The sequence below is a fragment of the Musa acuminata genome, chromosome BXJ3-8, assembly GCF_036884655.1.
Source record: "Musa acuminata AAA Group cultivar baxijiao chromosome BXJ3-8, Cavendish_Baxijiao_AAA, whole genome shotgun sequence".
In the NCBI taxonomy this organism is placed as follows: domain Eukaryota; kingdom Viridiplantae; phylum Streptophyta; class Magnoliopsida; order Zingiberales; family Musaceae; genus Musa; species Musa acuminata.
The window spans coordinates 3,174,124-3,189,636 of record NC_088356.1 but is presented as its reverse complement, the minus strand read 5'-3'; the positions used below and the strand labels follow the sequence as shown (position 1 = coordinate 3,189,636).

The 15,513-nt window shown below is 46.1% G+C and overlaps 1 protein-coding gene and 1 long non-coding RNA gene across 2 annotated transcripts; both read right to left on the bottom strand.

The window, feature by feature from the left end:
• Nucleotides 1–3,186: 3,186 nt before the first annotated feature.
• LOC135581805 (myosin-binding protein 7-like) lies at nucleotides 3,187–11,442 on the bottom strand. The gene is made up of 5 exons (XM_065163139.1): nucleotides 10,111–11,442; nucleotides 4,343–4,386; nucleotides 4,133–4,231; nucleotides 3,496–3,536; nucleotides 3,187–3,373 (listed from the first exon to the last, which is right to left on the bottom strand). The coding sequence occupies exons 1-4, from the start codon at nucleotides 11,197–11,199 to the stop codon at nucleotides 3,497–3,499; spliced, it is 1,272 nt and encodes a 423-aa protein (XP_065019211.1). The 5' UTR covers nucleotides 11,200–11,442; the 3' UTR covers nucleotides 3,187–3,373; nucleotide 3,496.
• A 1,307-nt stretch (nucleotides 11,443–12,749) lies between these two features.
• LOC135644628 (uncharacterized) lies at nucleotides 12,750–15,226 on the bottom strand. The gene is made up of 3 exons (XR_010498539.1): nucleotides 14,999–15,226; nucleotides 13,229–13,370; nucleotides 12,750–13,089 (listed from the first exon to the last, which is right to left on the bottom strand). It is a non-coding gene; the product is annotated as an uncharacterized LOC135644628 (long non-coding RNA).
• Between the last annotated feature and the right edge of the window lie 287 nt (nucleotides 15,227–15,513).

Below are 15,513 nucleotides of genomic sequence, written 5' to 3'. Positions count from 1 at the left end.
TTGATATGACACATCTTTTGAAACTAAGCACAGAGAAATCTTTTCTTTCAACATGTATTGTGATTACTATATGTCATAACTACTACAGCTTGTGTGTGGTGGATCATTCCTAACAGTTGTTTAGCCCATACCATTACCCTACAGATACAATTTTTTCTTCACAGTACAAGTAGTTCTGAAATATTATACATGACATGTCATGCATGCAACCAAGAAGATAAATTGTGAAGTATATATATATGATCACTGTTATTTCTCATAAAAGCAAGATCAAAACAAGAGAGAGAGAGAGTGAGAGTAGGAATCATTGTGAGTTGGAAGGAAGACAAGAGCACACAAATAAACAGTACCTACCTTGGTATGAGGAAGTAGAGAAAGAGGTGTGTGATATAGCTGGTCGAGCGAGGAAGAGGAAGGTGAGGGTTAGCTCGATGCCACCCATCCGTCTTCTCTCTTCTTCTCTTATAAAGACGACCTCCTTCACACACCACCACAGCGTCGTGCGGTGCAGGGAACCGAGGGTTAATTCACGGAAAAGCCCCTGACGTTGTGACGGTATTATCGCCACCGCCTCCACTAATTTCTTCCCTTACGAAGGCCTAACAAAACCATGTGGACGCCGACGCCTCTGCTTCTGCTTCTTCCTCGCAATGGAAACCGGTGCTTTTGCTTTCTTCGGCCAAGGAATGGACACACCACCATCCATCATCATCATCATGCGCTTTCTCTTAGTACTCGCGTCATGAACTTTCATAGCGTTGGATACTTCGATTTTGACTTATAATCGAACTGTTGTTAATTTTGACCAATTTAATTCGTATTCGTCGATTTCATATCCTCCTCAATATGCAGCTCTCTCTCTCTCTCTCTCTCTGGTGCTGACAGCCGCATGTCACCGGAGGAAGGAAAGTCCAAGCTGACGAGTTGTCAAAGATATCAAGACGAGATGTGGTCGAAGACCGCCAAAGAGATACGAAATCAAGGCAAAACCAAACAAAGAAGAAAAAGTCTTTGTGTGATCGATCACAGAGGGCAACACTCAAAAAATCTTATGATCTTTTTTCTCCCCTGTCTTCTTCATTTTTATCTAAAGCGAAAAATAAAAGACAAAAATATGCTTTCGAGGACAATGATTAATTACGATTACACAAACGCAAAGTTTTGAGCCCACTATTATTTTTCTCAAATAACTAAAACACAAATATTGCTGAATCTCCCTTTCTTACTTATGTTGACTTTGATAGCTATAATTTCTATTTCCATCAATGATAAGAGGAGAGAGAGAGCTTGCAAATCGAAAATCTTTAAATATCAATGCAGAAAATATCTAGTAAATTTATATTTTATATATAAAAAATATTATATATAATTTATTTTGATAATTTTACTTAATGATTTATATTACGACCGATATATCATCATATCAATGCATAGAAGCATATCAATATATCCCATCCATACTGATATCTTGTCGAATTGGTACGTCTCATTTATATCAAACGATACGTTATGGTACGATAAATTTTGATTATATTTTTAAAATAATAAATTAATTAAGAATCTAATGATATATTTCTAAATAAAAGATCTATTTCTTTACATCGCCCACATGGGTGAGTGTTTTAAGTATGGCTTTAAATTCCCTTAAAAGAAAAGTTTTGTTTCCGTGAATTCATCTCTCTCTCTCTCTCTCTCCGCCAGACTTGCCACCTTTTGATTGGAATTCCATGTCCGGAGATATCAACGATGGAGACCGCATGAGCTCGAGGAAATGGAGGTGAGAGTCGGATTCCGAGTCTGTCCATTCCTGTAAATTTGGCCAGTCGCCATGGCTGCTTTCCTGCTCATTGAATGGCTGTGAGAAGTCCGTGTTGTCGTGCTCTCCTTGGAGATCTCACCCAGGTGTGTGGCCAGCAACGTGACGAGCCTGACGACAACCTCCTCCTCCTCCTCCTCCTCATCCATTTGGAAGACTCAGGAAGGACAACATCTCTCTTCTTAGGGTGACAAATATACCCGTCCTCCTTGTACTCCATTTCCTCTCGGTGATCTCTTGCGTCATTGGAGTCCATGTCCTGTGTCGAACGACAGCATGACACACAAAGAATCAAATGAATAGTGTGATTGACGAACCCTAAACCACAGTGAGAAGCCTAAGAAAACCTCAGTCATCTTCGACTGAGGTTAACAAAGGACTTTTCTCAGCTTCTTCTTGAGGGCTTTTCTTTGAGAGAGAGAGAGAGAGAGGAGAGAGAGAGAGATCTAAATCATTAGTTGTGATAATTCTAGCTCATAAGACTGCTCATTTACGTCAGAAGCCTGACGACGACAGCAGCAGCAGCAGATGCTTCTCCAAGCTGTTGGTGCCGTCTTCCTGTGGATGAACTCTCGACACCTGTTCCCATCACCCACACCATCGGGTGGAGGTGCTCTTGTTGCGGCGTTGGAGGCGGTGCCGCCCACTAATTAATGCTGCGTCCGCAGCATGAGACCTGCATGCACCGATGGATGCCGGACCGCCTCTCATCTCGCCACGCGTATGGACCACGCCACGGGTCGGAGCTCAGCTCTCACGTCACTGCGACCGATCCGCTCCACCTCGTTTGGATCCGACCCCCCCGCGTTAAGCTTCCACGTCGATGCCGGGTTATCGGATGTGGTTCGTCTCCCATTCATGCGGATCCAATTCCATTTCCAATACCATCTGCAACTCCCAATGGACGGCGGGGATATGAGATGGGAGATGATTGCTTCTGCAATGTTATGCATGATTTAACATGAATATTTGATGTCTCGGATATTAATTGCACAAATTATTTTTTGATAAAAATAAAATAATAAATGTTTTCTAAAGGAAATTTCTCCTTTGTATGGTCTCCATTGGTCCTGTCAGGTCACAACACATTGTGATAGAGGATGAACGAGCCCTATATCACAAGCATAAGCACAGTAATGGCTTCTGCCCGGAATCAGATGGAAATTACAGACAATTCGACCACCACCAGCTGATGCACAGCACAGATTAGTAAGAGAAATAGTGGCACCAACCACTGGCGTGATGTCGATGCAGAGCCCCAGTTGTGTGGCCGACACCTGATTCAGATGGCAGCAGACAAATGACGACAGTGGTATGGGGGTAAGAAGCCAGCATTTAAAGCACCTTAGATATGTGATATCAATGAGCAATTGGGACAAGCAATATAGTACAGGTCCTTTTGAAACATGAACCTGTTCGTGAGATCTGTTCGTTCATTTCCATCGGTCTACGAATTGTGTTTGTTGGAAGGGAAAACACATACTATTGCCGCATGATCTTGAGAATCTAATTTGCAGCTTCAACAAGCACACTGTAGGGTCTTTCCCCAAAAAGACACTGAAAGGGAAAGGATTTAATGGGCATGATGAGAGCAAGAGGGGATTAAGGTTTGAGGCTCTTGTGGCAGTCACAAGCTCCACATCAAACACAAAAGAGAAAGGGCAGAGGACATGTTCTACCTCATCTCCAGGGCCTTGGTGGTGCAATGCTGGTGCTACTCCTGCAAACAAGATGAACACAAGGATGTGAGTACTTCTTCAAAAGAGCATTTTTAGCTGCTAATCACATCTTAAATGTGTACTGTTTTGGCAAAGGAGTGGCAAGTGGACCAGCTGAGAGAGTTGAGAAATATGAGAGCCTGAAATGGAGAGTGTGGCCATCAACCAGTTGCTTTCAGTTCCTTCAAGACTGATAGATCAGTGAGTGAAGAGTCCGACAAGCAAATCTCCACAAGAAAGCATGGATGGATTCTTCAGATTTGGAACTTGTGGACTCCATTGTCTGATATGAACGGGTACACAACATTTCCAGTTCAAGCCAGTTGATGGAAACTCTAAGAAGATTGAGGGCTCATTATAAATCATTTGCCAGCTTCTGAGATTTAGCTTTGATTTAATCACCATCAAGAACAAAAAGAATCTCAAAGGTTGAGTGATCTATGCACACGCCAACAGAATCAGACTAGGACACAATGAGATTTTATGTCAAGAGTCTTCTTTAAGTGCAAGAGAGAATGGATTTGGGAAATTAGAGTTAAGATCCAGATGTGCATAGGATTTGCAAGGTTAGCTCATGATTCAGAGACGATGCTGTCACCTCTGTGTTCTTGTGAGAGACCTCAGTTGCCTCATTCGGGAAGACTTGTCCAAGAGCAGCAATAAGCCAACGTTGGTGGGAGATAAGCCAAAAGTGTACCTGGTGAGGTCACAAGCAACAGTTAATCATTCTCACCCCTAATTCTTCAACTTGAAAAGAGAGAGAGAGAGAGAGAGAGAGAGAGAGAGAGAGAGAGATATGCAAACTTACTTGACTCGAGCTGATTTCTTTCTCCAGAAGAATGAGATGACACTCTGGGCAAAATCACAAATTATCAGGAAGAAAATGCAAGGGAAAAAATAGCAAAATATTATTAGACGATGCAAATGACCTAGTCGAATGCCAACGATTCCATGATATTGTATGTTTCTTTACCTAAATGATGACATAAGTATGCTGAGATATCTAAAACTTAAAGTAAAAATAATATTTGCAATTACAGTATAGAGCCACCAATAGATTCTCCATTCCAGAAACTTTCATGCTCCAGTAATGACATCCTTGCTGACTTGAGAGAGCAATTTTCGAGGCTTTTCACCCAAAACTAACAGACAACTTACTGGTAGAAGAAAGGGATGTCATAAAAAAGATAATGCCCTCGGAATGGAAATAGAAGCTGCATAAAGAGTATAGCCTAGTGACGAGGGTAATAATGGCGATAAGACTCGGGTGACGTCAGCTGCCCCAGATGGCACCTCACGCCTCTGTTGACCTGACAGCACCTGGTCAACTCGGATCGGAACGCCGACCGAGGCACATTAACATCCTGCTCAGGCTCGATCCTTCACGTCATGCCAACGTCGATGTCAGACGCTACCAGAAGTACGATCCTGCTCCCTGCAGGCAGGCACATCAGGTAACGGTAACTCTCACTATAAAAACCCTCGTGCTCCGAGGAAAAAGGGAGGAGGAGAGAGGATAGAGGAGACAGACAAAAAAAACCACCTAAGACTATCCACTGACTTGATCGTCGGAGGGATCGGGCCAAGCTCTCCCGACCCGACCTGTGTGCAGGTGCGAAGACGGAGGCCTCCCACTAAACGTTCAGGCGAGGAGTTCACTCCCGGAGGAGACAGTGACCCCGTTCCGATCGTACCACAGCAGTCGGCCACCTTAGCGGTCTCAAGGGCCGTCCTGGGAGGATCCCCATCATCCGGACCCGAACCAAGCCGCGTCGGCCCCGGAGCCACGGCTCAAAGTTGTTTACACCAACATTTTGGTGCTAGAAGGAAGGGCCGAATGTCAGGGGATCGCCCTATTAACTCAGACGAGATCGCGGTTGAGGCGTCACGCCCGATCGGAGCTCCGAGGGAACACACCCCGCGCGGAGAACCTCATGACGAACCCTCCGCTAAGACTTCAGAGCGCTATTGGCGGATATTTAACGACCCGGGCCTGTCGCCGCCTGACGACGCCCCAGCTGGCCCGTCGCCCGTGTCGTCCGAGGCCTTTCAGGATCTCACTCATCGAGTCCAAACTCTGACCGGGCGTTTCCCACCACTCTGAGAGGGCCAGCCCGCACGTGGTACAGCGACCTGAAGACCGGGACGATCGCCTCCTTTGACCAGCTCACCAGGGACTTTGAGCTTAACTTCCTAGCCTACGCCAGGCCGAAGCCATCCGTTGCACTGCTCCTCGGACTCAACCAAAGGGGGGACGAGCCCCTCTCACATTTTGTGGATCGCTTTGCCACGCAAATCCGGGGTTTCCCGGACGCTCATCCCTCTCTGTTAATGCAGGCGTTTATGAGAGGCCGGCGACCTTCCAGATTTTCCTGGTCCCTCGCGGAGCGACCCCCCACCGCGGTACCGGAGATGCTCCAGCGGGCTAACCAGTACATCGCGGCGGAGGCCTGGATGGCCGTGAGGAGGTGGGGCGACTTTTAGCAGCGAGCTTCATAGAAGAGGAGGGTGCCCGAGGACCAAGAGCACACGACCTTCCTCACCGAACAGACTGCCTGCCCGAGTCGTGCTCCTCGACTGCATGTTGCCCGAGACCACCTCTGCGCAGCCTGCCTGCCTGAGTCCTGCTCCTCGGCTGCGTGTTGCTCGAGACCACAACCTCTGCTCGACCTACCCGACTGAGTTGTGCTCCTCGGTTGCACGCCACCCGAGACCACGACCTCCGCGCGGCCTGCCCGCTTGAGTTGTGCTCCTCGGCAACATGTTGCATGAGACCACTACCTCTACGCGGCCTGCCCGCCTGAGTCGTGCTCCTCGGCTGCATGTTGCCCGAGACCACGACCTCTGCTCGGCCTGCCCGACTGAGTCGTACTCCTCGGCTGCATGTTGCCCGAGACCACTACCTCTGCGCGGCCTGCCCGCCTGAGTCCTGCTCCTCGGCTGCGTGTTGCCCGAGACCACAACCTCTGCTCGGCCTGCCCGACTGAGTTGTGCTCCTCGGTTGCACGTCGCCCGAGACCACGACCTCTGCTCGGCCTGCCCGCCTGAGTCATACTCCTCGGCAGCATATTGCCCGAGACCATTACCTCTGTGCGGCCTGCCCGCCTGAGTCGTGCTCCTCGACTGCATGTTGCCCAAGACCACTACCTCTACACGGCCTGCCCACTTGAGTCCTGCTCCTCGGCTGCGTGTTGCCCGAGACCACAACCTCTGCTCGGTCTGCCCAACTGAGTTGTGCTCCTCGACTGCACGTCGCCCGAGACCACGACCTCTGCTCGACCTGCTCGACTGAGTCGTGCTCCTCGGCAGCATGTTGCCCGAGACCACTACCTTTGCGCGGCTTACCCGCCTGAGTCGTGCTCCTCGGCTGCATGTTGCCCGAGACTACTTCTGCGCGGCCTGCCCGTCTGAGTCGTGCTCCTCGGTTGCATGTTGCCCGAGACCACTACCTCTGCACGGCCCGCCCGCCTGAGTTGTGCTCCTTGGCTGCATGATTGCCCGAGACCACTACCTCCGCACGACCTGCCCGCCTGAGTCATGCTCCTCGGCTGCATGTTCCCCGAGACCACTACCTCTGCGCGGCCTGCCCGCTTAAGTCGTGCTCCTCGACTGCGTGCTGCCCGAGACCACTACCTCTGCATGGCCTGCTCGCGTGAGTCGTGCTCCTCGGTTGCGTGCTGCTCGAGACCACTGCCTTAGCGCGGCCTGCCCGCCTGAGTCGTGCTCCTCGGCTGCTTATACCCGAGACCACTACCTCAACGCGACCTACCCGCCTGAGTCGTGCTCCTCGACTGCGTGCTGCCCGAGACCACTACCTCAGCGCAACTTGCCCGCCTGAGTCGTGCTCCTCGGCTGTTTGCTGCCCGAGACCACTACCTCTGAGCAGCCTGCCCGCCCGGGGCCCGCGCTGCAACCGCCCGGCAATGATAGTTTCTTAAAACTGAAGCCATGCCTCGGACCCCCCTTTCCGTAACAACCGATGCATAGCTTCCTTCGGGGGGGGGGGATATAATGAGGGTAATAATGACGATAAGACTCGGGTGACGTCAGCTACCCCGGGTGACGTCAGCTGCCCCAGATGACACCTCACACCTCTGTTGACCTGACAGCACCTGGTCAACTCGGACCAGAACGCCGATCGAGGCACATTAACATCCTGCTTAGGCTCGATCCTTCATGCCACGCCAACGTCGATGTCAGACGCTACCAGAAGTACGATCTTGCTCCCTACAGGTAGGCACATCAAGCAACGGTAACTCTCACTATAAAAACCCTCGTGCTCCGAGGAAAAAGGAGGAGAGAGGACATAGGAGACAAAAAAAAAAAACCCCCTAAGACTATTCACTGACTTGATCGTTGGAGGGGTCGGGCCGAGCTCTCTCGACCCGACCTGTGTGCATGTGCGAAGACGGAGGCCTCCCACTAAACGTCCAGGCGAGGAGTTCACTCCCGGAGGAGATAGCGACCCCGTTCCGATCGGACCACAACAGTCGGCCACCTTAGCCGTTTCAAGGGCCGTCCTGGGAGGATCCCTATCATCCGGACCCGAACCAAGCCGCGTCGGCCCCGGGACCATGGCTCAAAGTTGTTTACACCAACACCTAGTCTCTTAGTTTATAAGCACTGCCCATCGAGAAGCTCGTAGTAGAAACAGATTCACTAAGTGTGATGGTTGCTGTGCTTACACTCCACAAATAACTTTAGAAACAGCTAAACATCGACACAATGAACCAGCTGGCTAACTGGGGAGTTAACCTATGGTGAAAGAAGGTAATAGGCAGGCATTCATTGTGGGGAGAGATAAAAATAGACATGCAATCCAACAATTTATCAGTGTTTCAAAACTTAAGACATTCAAGGTCCAACTCCAAGCATAATAACATAATTCACTTAAAGGAATATAGGACACAATCATGCTTATTGACCATTGTTCCCAAGATAAATTATATTTAATCGTGAAACAGAACAATAAGCAAGATATGTAGCAAATCAACAATCATTCAGTAGAAACAACCAAAATAAAACTATAGAAGCTCAGGCCCAAAACTACAGCATAGGACTAATGCTTCATAAAGAACAGAAAGTCCCTCAAAGCTTGGAATAGCCTACTCATTTTTTAAAAGCCAGAACGGATAATCTCCATTAGAGTAGTGATTGAGATAGTTTTGGCTTTGAAAAGATCCTTGTCACCCATTTGGCCAAAGAAACACATCCATGTTCTTGTCTTGATTCTTACTATACCATATAGATTCATGAAAGAATGTAACTGAAATACAATTCTGATGCATGCAGAAATCTCCATTGACAAATGAAGCAATTCCATTAGGCATGTAGACATGCTTAGTTTTGGATAAAGCTACACTGAAACTACCTGCGTATGGAGCATTCCACATCCCAAGAATCATCAAGTAAGAAACTTCATTTTATTTCATGATCAACTTTTACAACCTTTATAAGAATCGGCTCAGGGATGCCTAGACACTTGATATCTAGAATCTAACAGGAACTAATGGAAGTAAACCAAAATTAAAGCACCTGGAATCAAGAATTTCCCCAGAAATATAATACATCAGGTAACGAGTTGCTGGGTGCATTCCTAGACAAGGTTATTGTAACCTACCAATCCAATCTAACAGTATGAGATTATGCGCTCATGTGCAGAATAGACATCTGCCCTTCAATCCGACACAACATGTCAATCGTCGTCATCAAAGATTCAATAAAGAACATGATAACTTCCATCTAAAGTTATTCTAAATATTAGTCTAACTGCATTTCATAGAGGAAGGACCTATGCAACACTATTAACCTTTTTTTCTCTAACACATCAAAAATTACCTAATTAATCTTGAATTTCCACGACTTCCTGAACTAATTTTCAGGCCACTAACAACTAGGCATAGTTTCAGCATGAGATGAGAGTAATGATATTAAACAGAGCTACATTTCTTGAGCTTTCTACATTCTGGGCACAGAAAATGTCAGAAATATAGAGATATTTCTTTGCAAAAAAAATAAAAATACGATGCTTGTTGCAGCTAAAATAGAAATATTTGATATTGCAGGGATACTAGACAACCTCAAACTTCATAATTAGATCATACTACGCTTGTAAGCCCACTTTCTTTCACATTTCTTTTTATTTTCAGAATAATATTGAGGTTACTCCATGTATTCATGAATTCAACAATTAAAGAAAAAGTAAATTTTCTTAAGCCAACCAATGGTATAGGTTATAAGGCGATCCTACTCTTGTCTACATCTGCTTTGCGTATGAGTTAAGTGGTCACTTTAACGGATCAGCATAAGTTTAACTAAAAAAAAATCATAAAAAAATTGAATTCAGATACACTGTTTTCAAATTCGACTCATGCTGCACATACAATCCATGATGGTAACTCAACAGTTACACACAGAGGTGCATCTTCTAGATTTAGTATCACAAATGAATTAATACAAAATTTGAAGTAACACACATAATTCATCCTTTTGCAAGGGGCAAGTAAAGCATTTTTTGAGTTGAACATATGCAAGATAAGATGTGCATTAAGAAAATATCAACAAAAGAAAAATTACCTTAATCGTTGATATGAGAGAGGATCCCTTGAAAGATAATGGTTTCTTGACTATTTTCCTCTCTGGTGCCACTTCCTTATACATTTGTTGAGCAATCTGTTTCAACAACACCATCTGAGCCATATCCGTGCCCAAAGAAATTAATGTCTGCCTCATGGACTCTCTATCGGCATCAAGCGCCTGCAACCTCGTATAAAGCTTCCTTATCTCTGCTTCCTCAACCCTGCCCGCCATGTCCCTTCTGTTTCGGAGCTCCCTTGGTGTGCTGACATACACCTCGCTCGCCCCATGCACCGCAGCCACCGTATACACTTCGTCGCTCATATCATGCCTTCCGCCACTGTTTGAAGCACAGTCCATGGTTGCTGAGAACTCCTCCCCCTTGATGACCTCCGGGCCAGAACGGTACTTATCCAGGTTGGCGGCATCATCCCCGTTGCACCTCGATGGGGGATAGCCATGATGGAGGAGGTCGAACTGCGGGACCGAACAGGCGGCCGTGGCCGTGTCCGTGTCTGGGGTCTGTGGCTCAGAGCTAGGTACCCCACCGTCGATGCCGATGCCATAGCTGAGAAGGCGGTGGCGGTACGTCCGGACCTCGTAGGAGAGGGATTGCACGGTCTGGTCGCGCTTGTAGAGGAGATCCTCGAGGGCGGCAATCTCGTGTTGGTCGTGGGCCATCTTGCCCTCGGCGAGGCGCTTGAATTGGCGGGCCTCCATCTGGGCCTCGGCCTTCTCGTGCTGGAGCCGTAGGATCATCAACATGGCCTCCGTGGCGGCGGACGCCGCAGCGCTCCGCTCCTCCTCCAGCTCCGCCTGAAGCTTCTGGACCGACTGCTGGTGGTTGACTAGGGCCTCGCGGAGGGCCATCGCCTCGCTTTCGGTCTCCACCCGGGCCACGCCGACGCCAGCGCACGACAGGCAGCGGGCCTCTGCGTCCCTCTCGTCCAGCTTCCGCTTCAGGGACAACCGCCAGGCCATGGAGGGGACCCACGAGGGGCCGCAGCAGAGACAGGTGAAGGCCTCCTCGCCTCCTCCTGGTCTTCCTCCCCCTTCTCGGGGTGGCACGGTCGGCTCTTCGGCATCCATAAATTCGGGCAGGGCATCGACACGGGCAGACAAATCGAATCTGTCACGCCTCCACTTGGCCTCACGCCCCGTTACAAACGCCTCCACCTTCTCCACTCCTCCAGACCGGCGCCGGGACCGGCGAACGTTGGACTCCTTGGGGAGATGGACGGGGGAGAGGGGTCGAAACCCTACCCGTATCTCAAAGCTAGGTTTTGGGATCGATTCGGGCGGGGTGGGGCGGGGCAGGGCGCGCGCGAGGAGAGGAGAGAGTGGGGAGGGAGGAGTAGCTTCGAAAAAGTTTCGAGACCCCGAGGAATAATAAACAAATAAATAATAAATAAATCACCTTTTTCCATTATTTATCTTCTAAACTCTCTTAATTAAGTTAAATTATGTTGTAATCTATCATATTATATACCTTTAAGTTAGTCATTACGCTAAACTAATTCCATTGGACGAGACGTCGGGTCGGCCATATCCCAACCTGGAAACGTAGTGTACTTACATCTACCGACTTCTCCTGTACCCACGGAACAGCCTGACACAATAGTGGATCAAGACTTCGGGACCCACACCAAAACACGTACAGATTGATGTGGCGCAGGAAAATATAGTTAAGACCCGTGTCAACTTACTCCCATCGACTAACAACCTCTCCTGAACCCATTAAACGGCCTGACACAATAGTGGACGCAAACTGTGGGACCTGCAGCTAGAAACGTGTCATGGAGACGGCGGTCTTCATTTAAGCGTCCGCCGGCCGTGCCCTCGCCCCCAGCTTTGGGATCTCCGGCGGGAGGGGCCCCACGCCTACCGTGAGATGGCAGACTTCGAGGGTACGCGAAGCACAATGGAACTGCATCGGCTTCTCCGTTTCGCATGGACCTTATTTCCAAACACCCCCGCATCTTTTCTTTCCTCATCCACTTGGGAAAGATCTGCATGCTTACAAACTCGAGGATCGCCGAGTTCATGAGCTGCTGCTGCTGTTGCTTTAGCTGGACGCCATGATCGATGCCCCTCACCTACCAGCTCGGTTTGGTAGCAGTCGTTGATGTCGTCCTCCATGCTCGGAAAGCTGAACCGTCATAATGCCCGGCGTGTTTAATAGAATCATGTATAGAGTTTTGATGTGTCGTCCTCCTCGAGAACCGATGAGCTTCCTGGGACGAACTCATGAACGGCATACTCCAACCACATAGTATTATCATCTTAATAATAATATGGGCAAAGTAACGTCATCAAAGCATTTGTAGTCCAAAGGTTAGGATAATTGCCTTCCAAGCAATAGATCCGGGTTCGATTCCCGGCAAAAAAGCAGTCGTTAAATTGCCTTACTAAAAAATTGTTTAATTTTTAATGTTTTATTAAACTTTTATTATTACTTTTTTAACCCACTCAACTTCTTAGCGTTCATTTACTGCTTCAATGAATTAATGCCCTAAAAAATATTCATCCAAATATTTAAATTCTTCACATATATATATATATATATATATATATATACACTGTTTAGTATCCATCTGATAAACTCAGGTTGTAACATGATAACCAAGTAATTTCAAATATGGAAAACATCCTTTGGTACTTTATAAATTTGAATTTAAAGAGACAAATACAAAAATTACTGGTTCATTGGAATATACAATATTTTTGAAAGACCATGAGAACAGCAAATATTTCTCAGGATTTAATTTTCTAGACTTTGAAACTTCACATAATGCCCTCTCTTTCTCTGTCCTATTTACAATATAAGGGTGATGTGCCACAGTAATTGGAGAGGTTTGCTTTGATGGTGGCGGCAACTCTTCTGGCAGAATGTAGTCATAGAATATAAAGCAGCGATCATACTGTTCAAAGCATTGTATCATACTCGAGTAACTTCACTGGGATGATAGGATCGAGTTTCTGAAAAAAGAAAGCAAAATATGAATCGATAAGAAACTATTAAGCATTTTAATGTAAGAATGAAGGAAGAAACATCAATATTTTGTGGACAGATGTTATGCATATAAGTCGAGATATTGGGTTGCTGAAATGAACATGCCACAGTAATTGGAGAGGTTTGCTTTGATGGTGGCGGCAACTCTTCTGGCAGAATGTAGTCATAGAATATAAAGCAGCGATCATACTGTTCAAAGCATTGTATCATACTCGAGTAACTTCACTGGGATGATAGGATCGAGTTTCTGAAAAAAGAAAGCAAAATATGAATCGATAAGAAACTATTAAGCGTTTTAATGTAAGAATGAAGGAAGAAACATCAATATTTTGTGGACAGATGTTATGCAAATAAGTCGAGATTTTGGGTTGCTGAAATGAACATGAAACTCCATGCATTAATTCAGCCAAAAAAAGATGTAATTCTGGAACTTCTCAAGTGTAAATAGGCTGTTTCAGGCATGCCGAGATCTAAGGGCATCCCGAGGATGTACTTTGCAAATAACATCTTGCTTTTCCTATCCTTGTGCATGATTCTGCCCTACCTGTGGAAAATATTATGAGTTGATTTTGCAGCTCATGGTTTTCTTCCTACAGAGGCAATTCCTCTACTCTTTAACTGCATGAGAACGTGAGGCGGCAACAAGATGGAATTTGCATAAGTTTCTTGCAAGAATAATATAACTTACACTTTGGAAATGGTTGCCAGACCAGAAAGCTTTGGCTAAAACTCATTAACACGAGCAAATTTATGTCCTTCGGCAGACATTCCAAAAGCAATACAAAAGCATGAATGGTCCTACCAATCAGATTTTTCTTTAAGAGATAAAATTAAGCATGAAGGGTCCTACCTTTCAGTTTTTTCTTTTTTTTCCTTCTTTTGAAGAGAAAATTTCTTGAAGAGAGCTGTGAGAGATTGAACTTATGGGAAATACTGTTCTTCCATGTCTTCCTAGGCCTTCCCAACAATTTTAAAGAGAAACATATCGTGCAACGATACGGTGACCAAATTATGCTCATTGAGATTGGCTATCACTTCTTTTAAATGTATACGATCTCTCTATCATATGACTTCCTCAGATTTGAGTCTATTGAGCGGCTAGCTAAAGTAAAGGAAATAAGTTCTGAGCATTCGGGAGCTAAGAAACACAAATCCGTTAGTCAGAAATCATGTAGGTTTATATTGCATACCAACTTGAAATCATGCTGTTATCGAGCTTTAGTAAATTGCAATTCATGAACATTTGCTGCTTAAAGTTCTTGCTTTATCAATTCACCCTACCAAGTTAAATAGCCATTCCCCACAACATTCATATTCCTCAGTGTCTTATGTGTTAGGTAATTAGTTACTTATTTAGCGAATCCTTGTGCGAGATCTTACCATCACCTCCCAAGAATCTGAAACAAACATCTCCAATGAATCCACTTGTGTTGATTCACCAAATTACCTATAGCATCATCAATTACTGTAAGAAAACTAAGTACAAACCAAGTTAGCCCAACCTCTGTCACAGAACATTTTGACACAATGAAGCTTTTGATTGCAGTTCAATCATTAAACTTCTCCTCTCCAATCAAATTGAGGTTTCATGGGATTACAGAAACCCTAACACAATCAACTTCCCATCCTTCATTCAAGTTAGTTTCTGTGTAATCAGGAAGTTTTACTCAGTTAATGTTAATAGGTTATACACCTAAGTACAGGCATCAAACAAGGTCCCAACCCACACGAATCTACTTCTCGCATTCAATGAACTAATCTCCAGCAAAAGAGTCTATGTTTTTTGGGCATGTAGAGGTGATTAAGTAACCCTAACTTCATCATCTTACAGTAAAGAATTATTAGGTTTCACCAACTTGAGAAAGGGGATCCGACCTTAACGGGCGACGAGGTTGAGCAATAGAGAGCCCTGATCTCGTCTGGTCGTACCAATGTTGGCTCGATCTCCGGTCCCTCCTCCTACCATGTAGGGAGGACTCCTCGCTGAGGATTCCTTGAGAGATTCCAGAGCTCGGGAGTGGCGGATCGTCGTCTCTATTTCCGGCGACATTTCGGGAAATATATCGTGCGATAAGGAGATCGCCGGAGGTATTCATGCCAGGCGCCCGCAGGGGCATTCTGGGCAACAAGCGCATAAAACTTGCGGCTGTTTTGCAAATAAAACCCTATAAAGAATATTATTTTTACACCCAACAAAGGATGCAGAGACCGACGTTGCGATATTTTACATTTGGATCCCTCTGAAGTATAAAATTATGTTTATCCTCTCTTGAATCACTAACCAATGCACAAACGCTGCAATTACTTTACAGATGTCACCCATTGGAGTGTGAAAATTATTTATATATCCTCTTTGATCAGTTTTAAATTTCCGATATTTATACCGATAA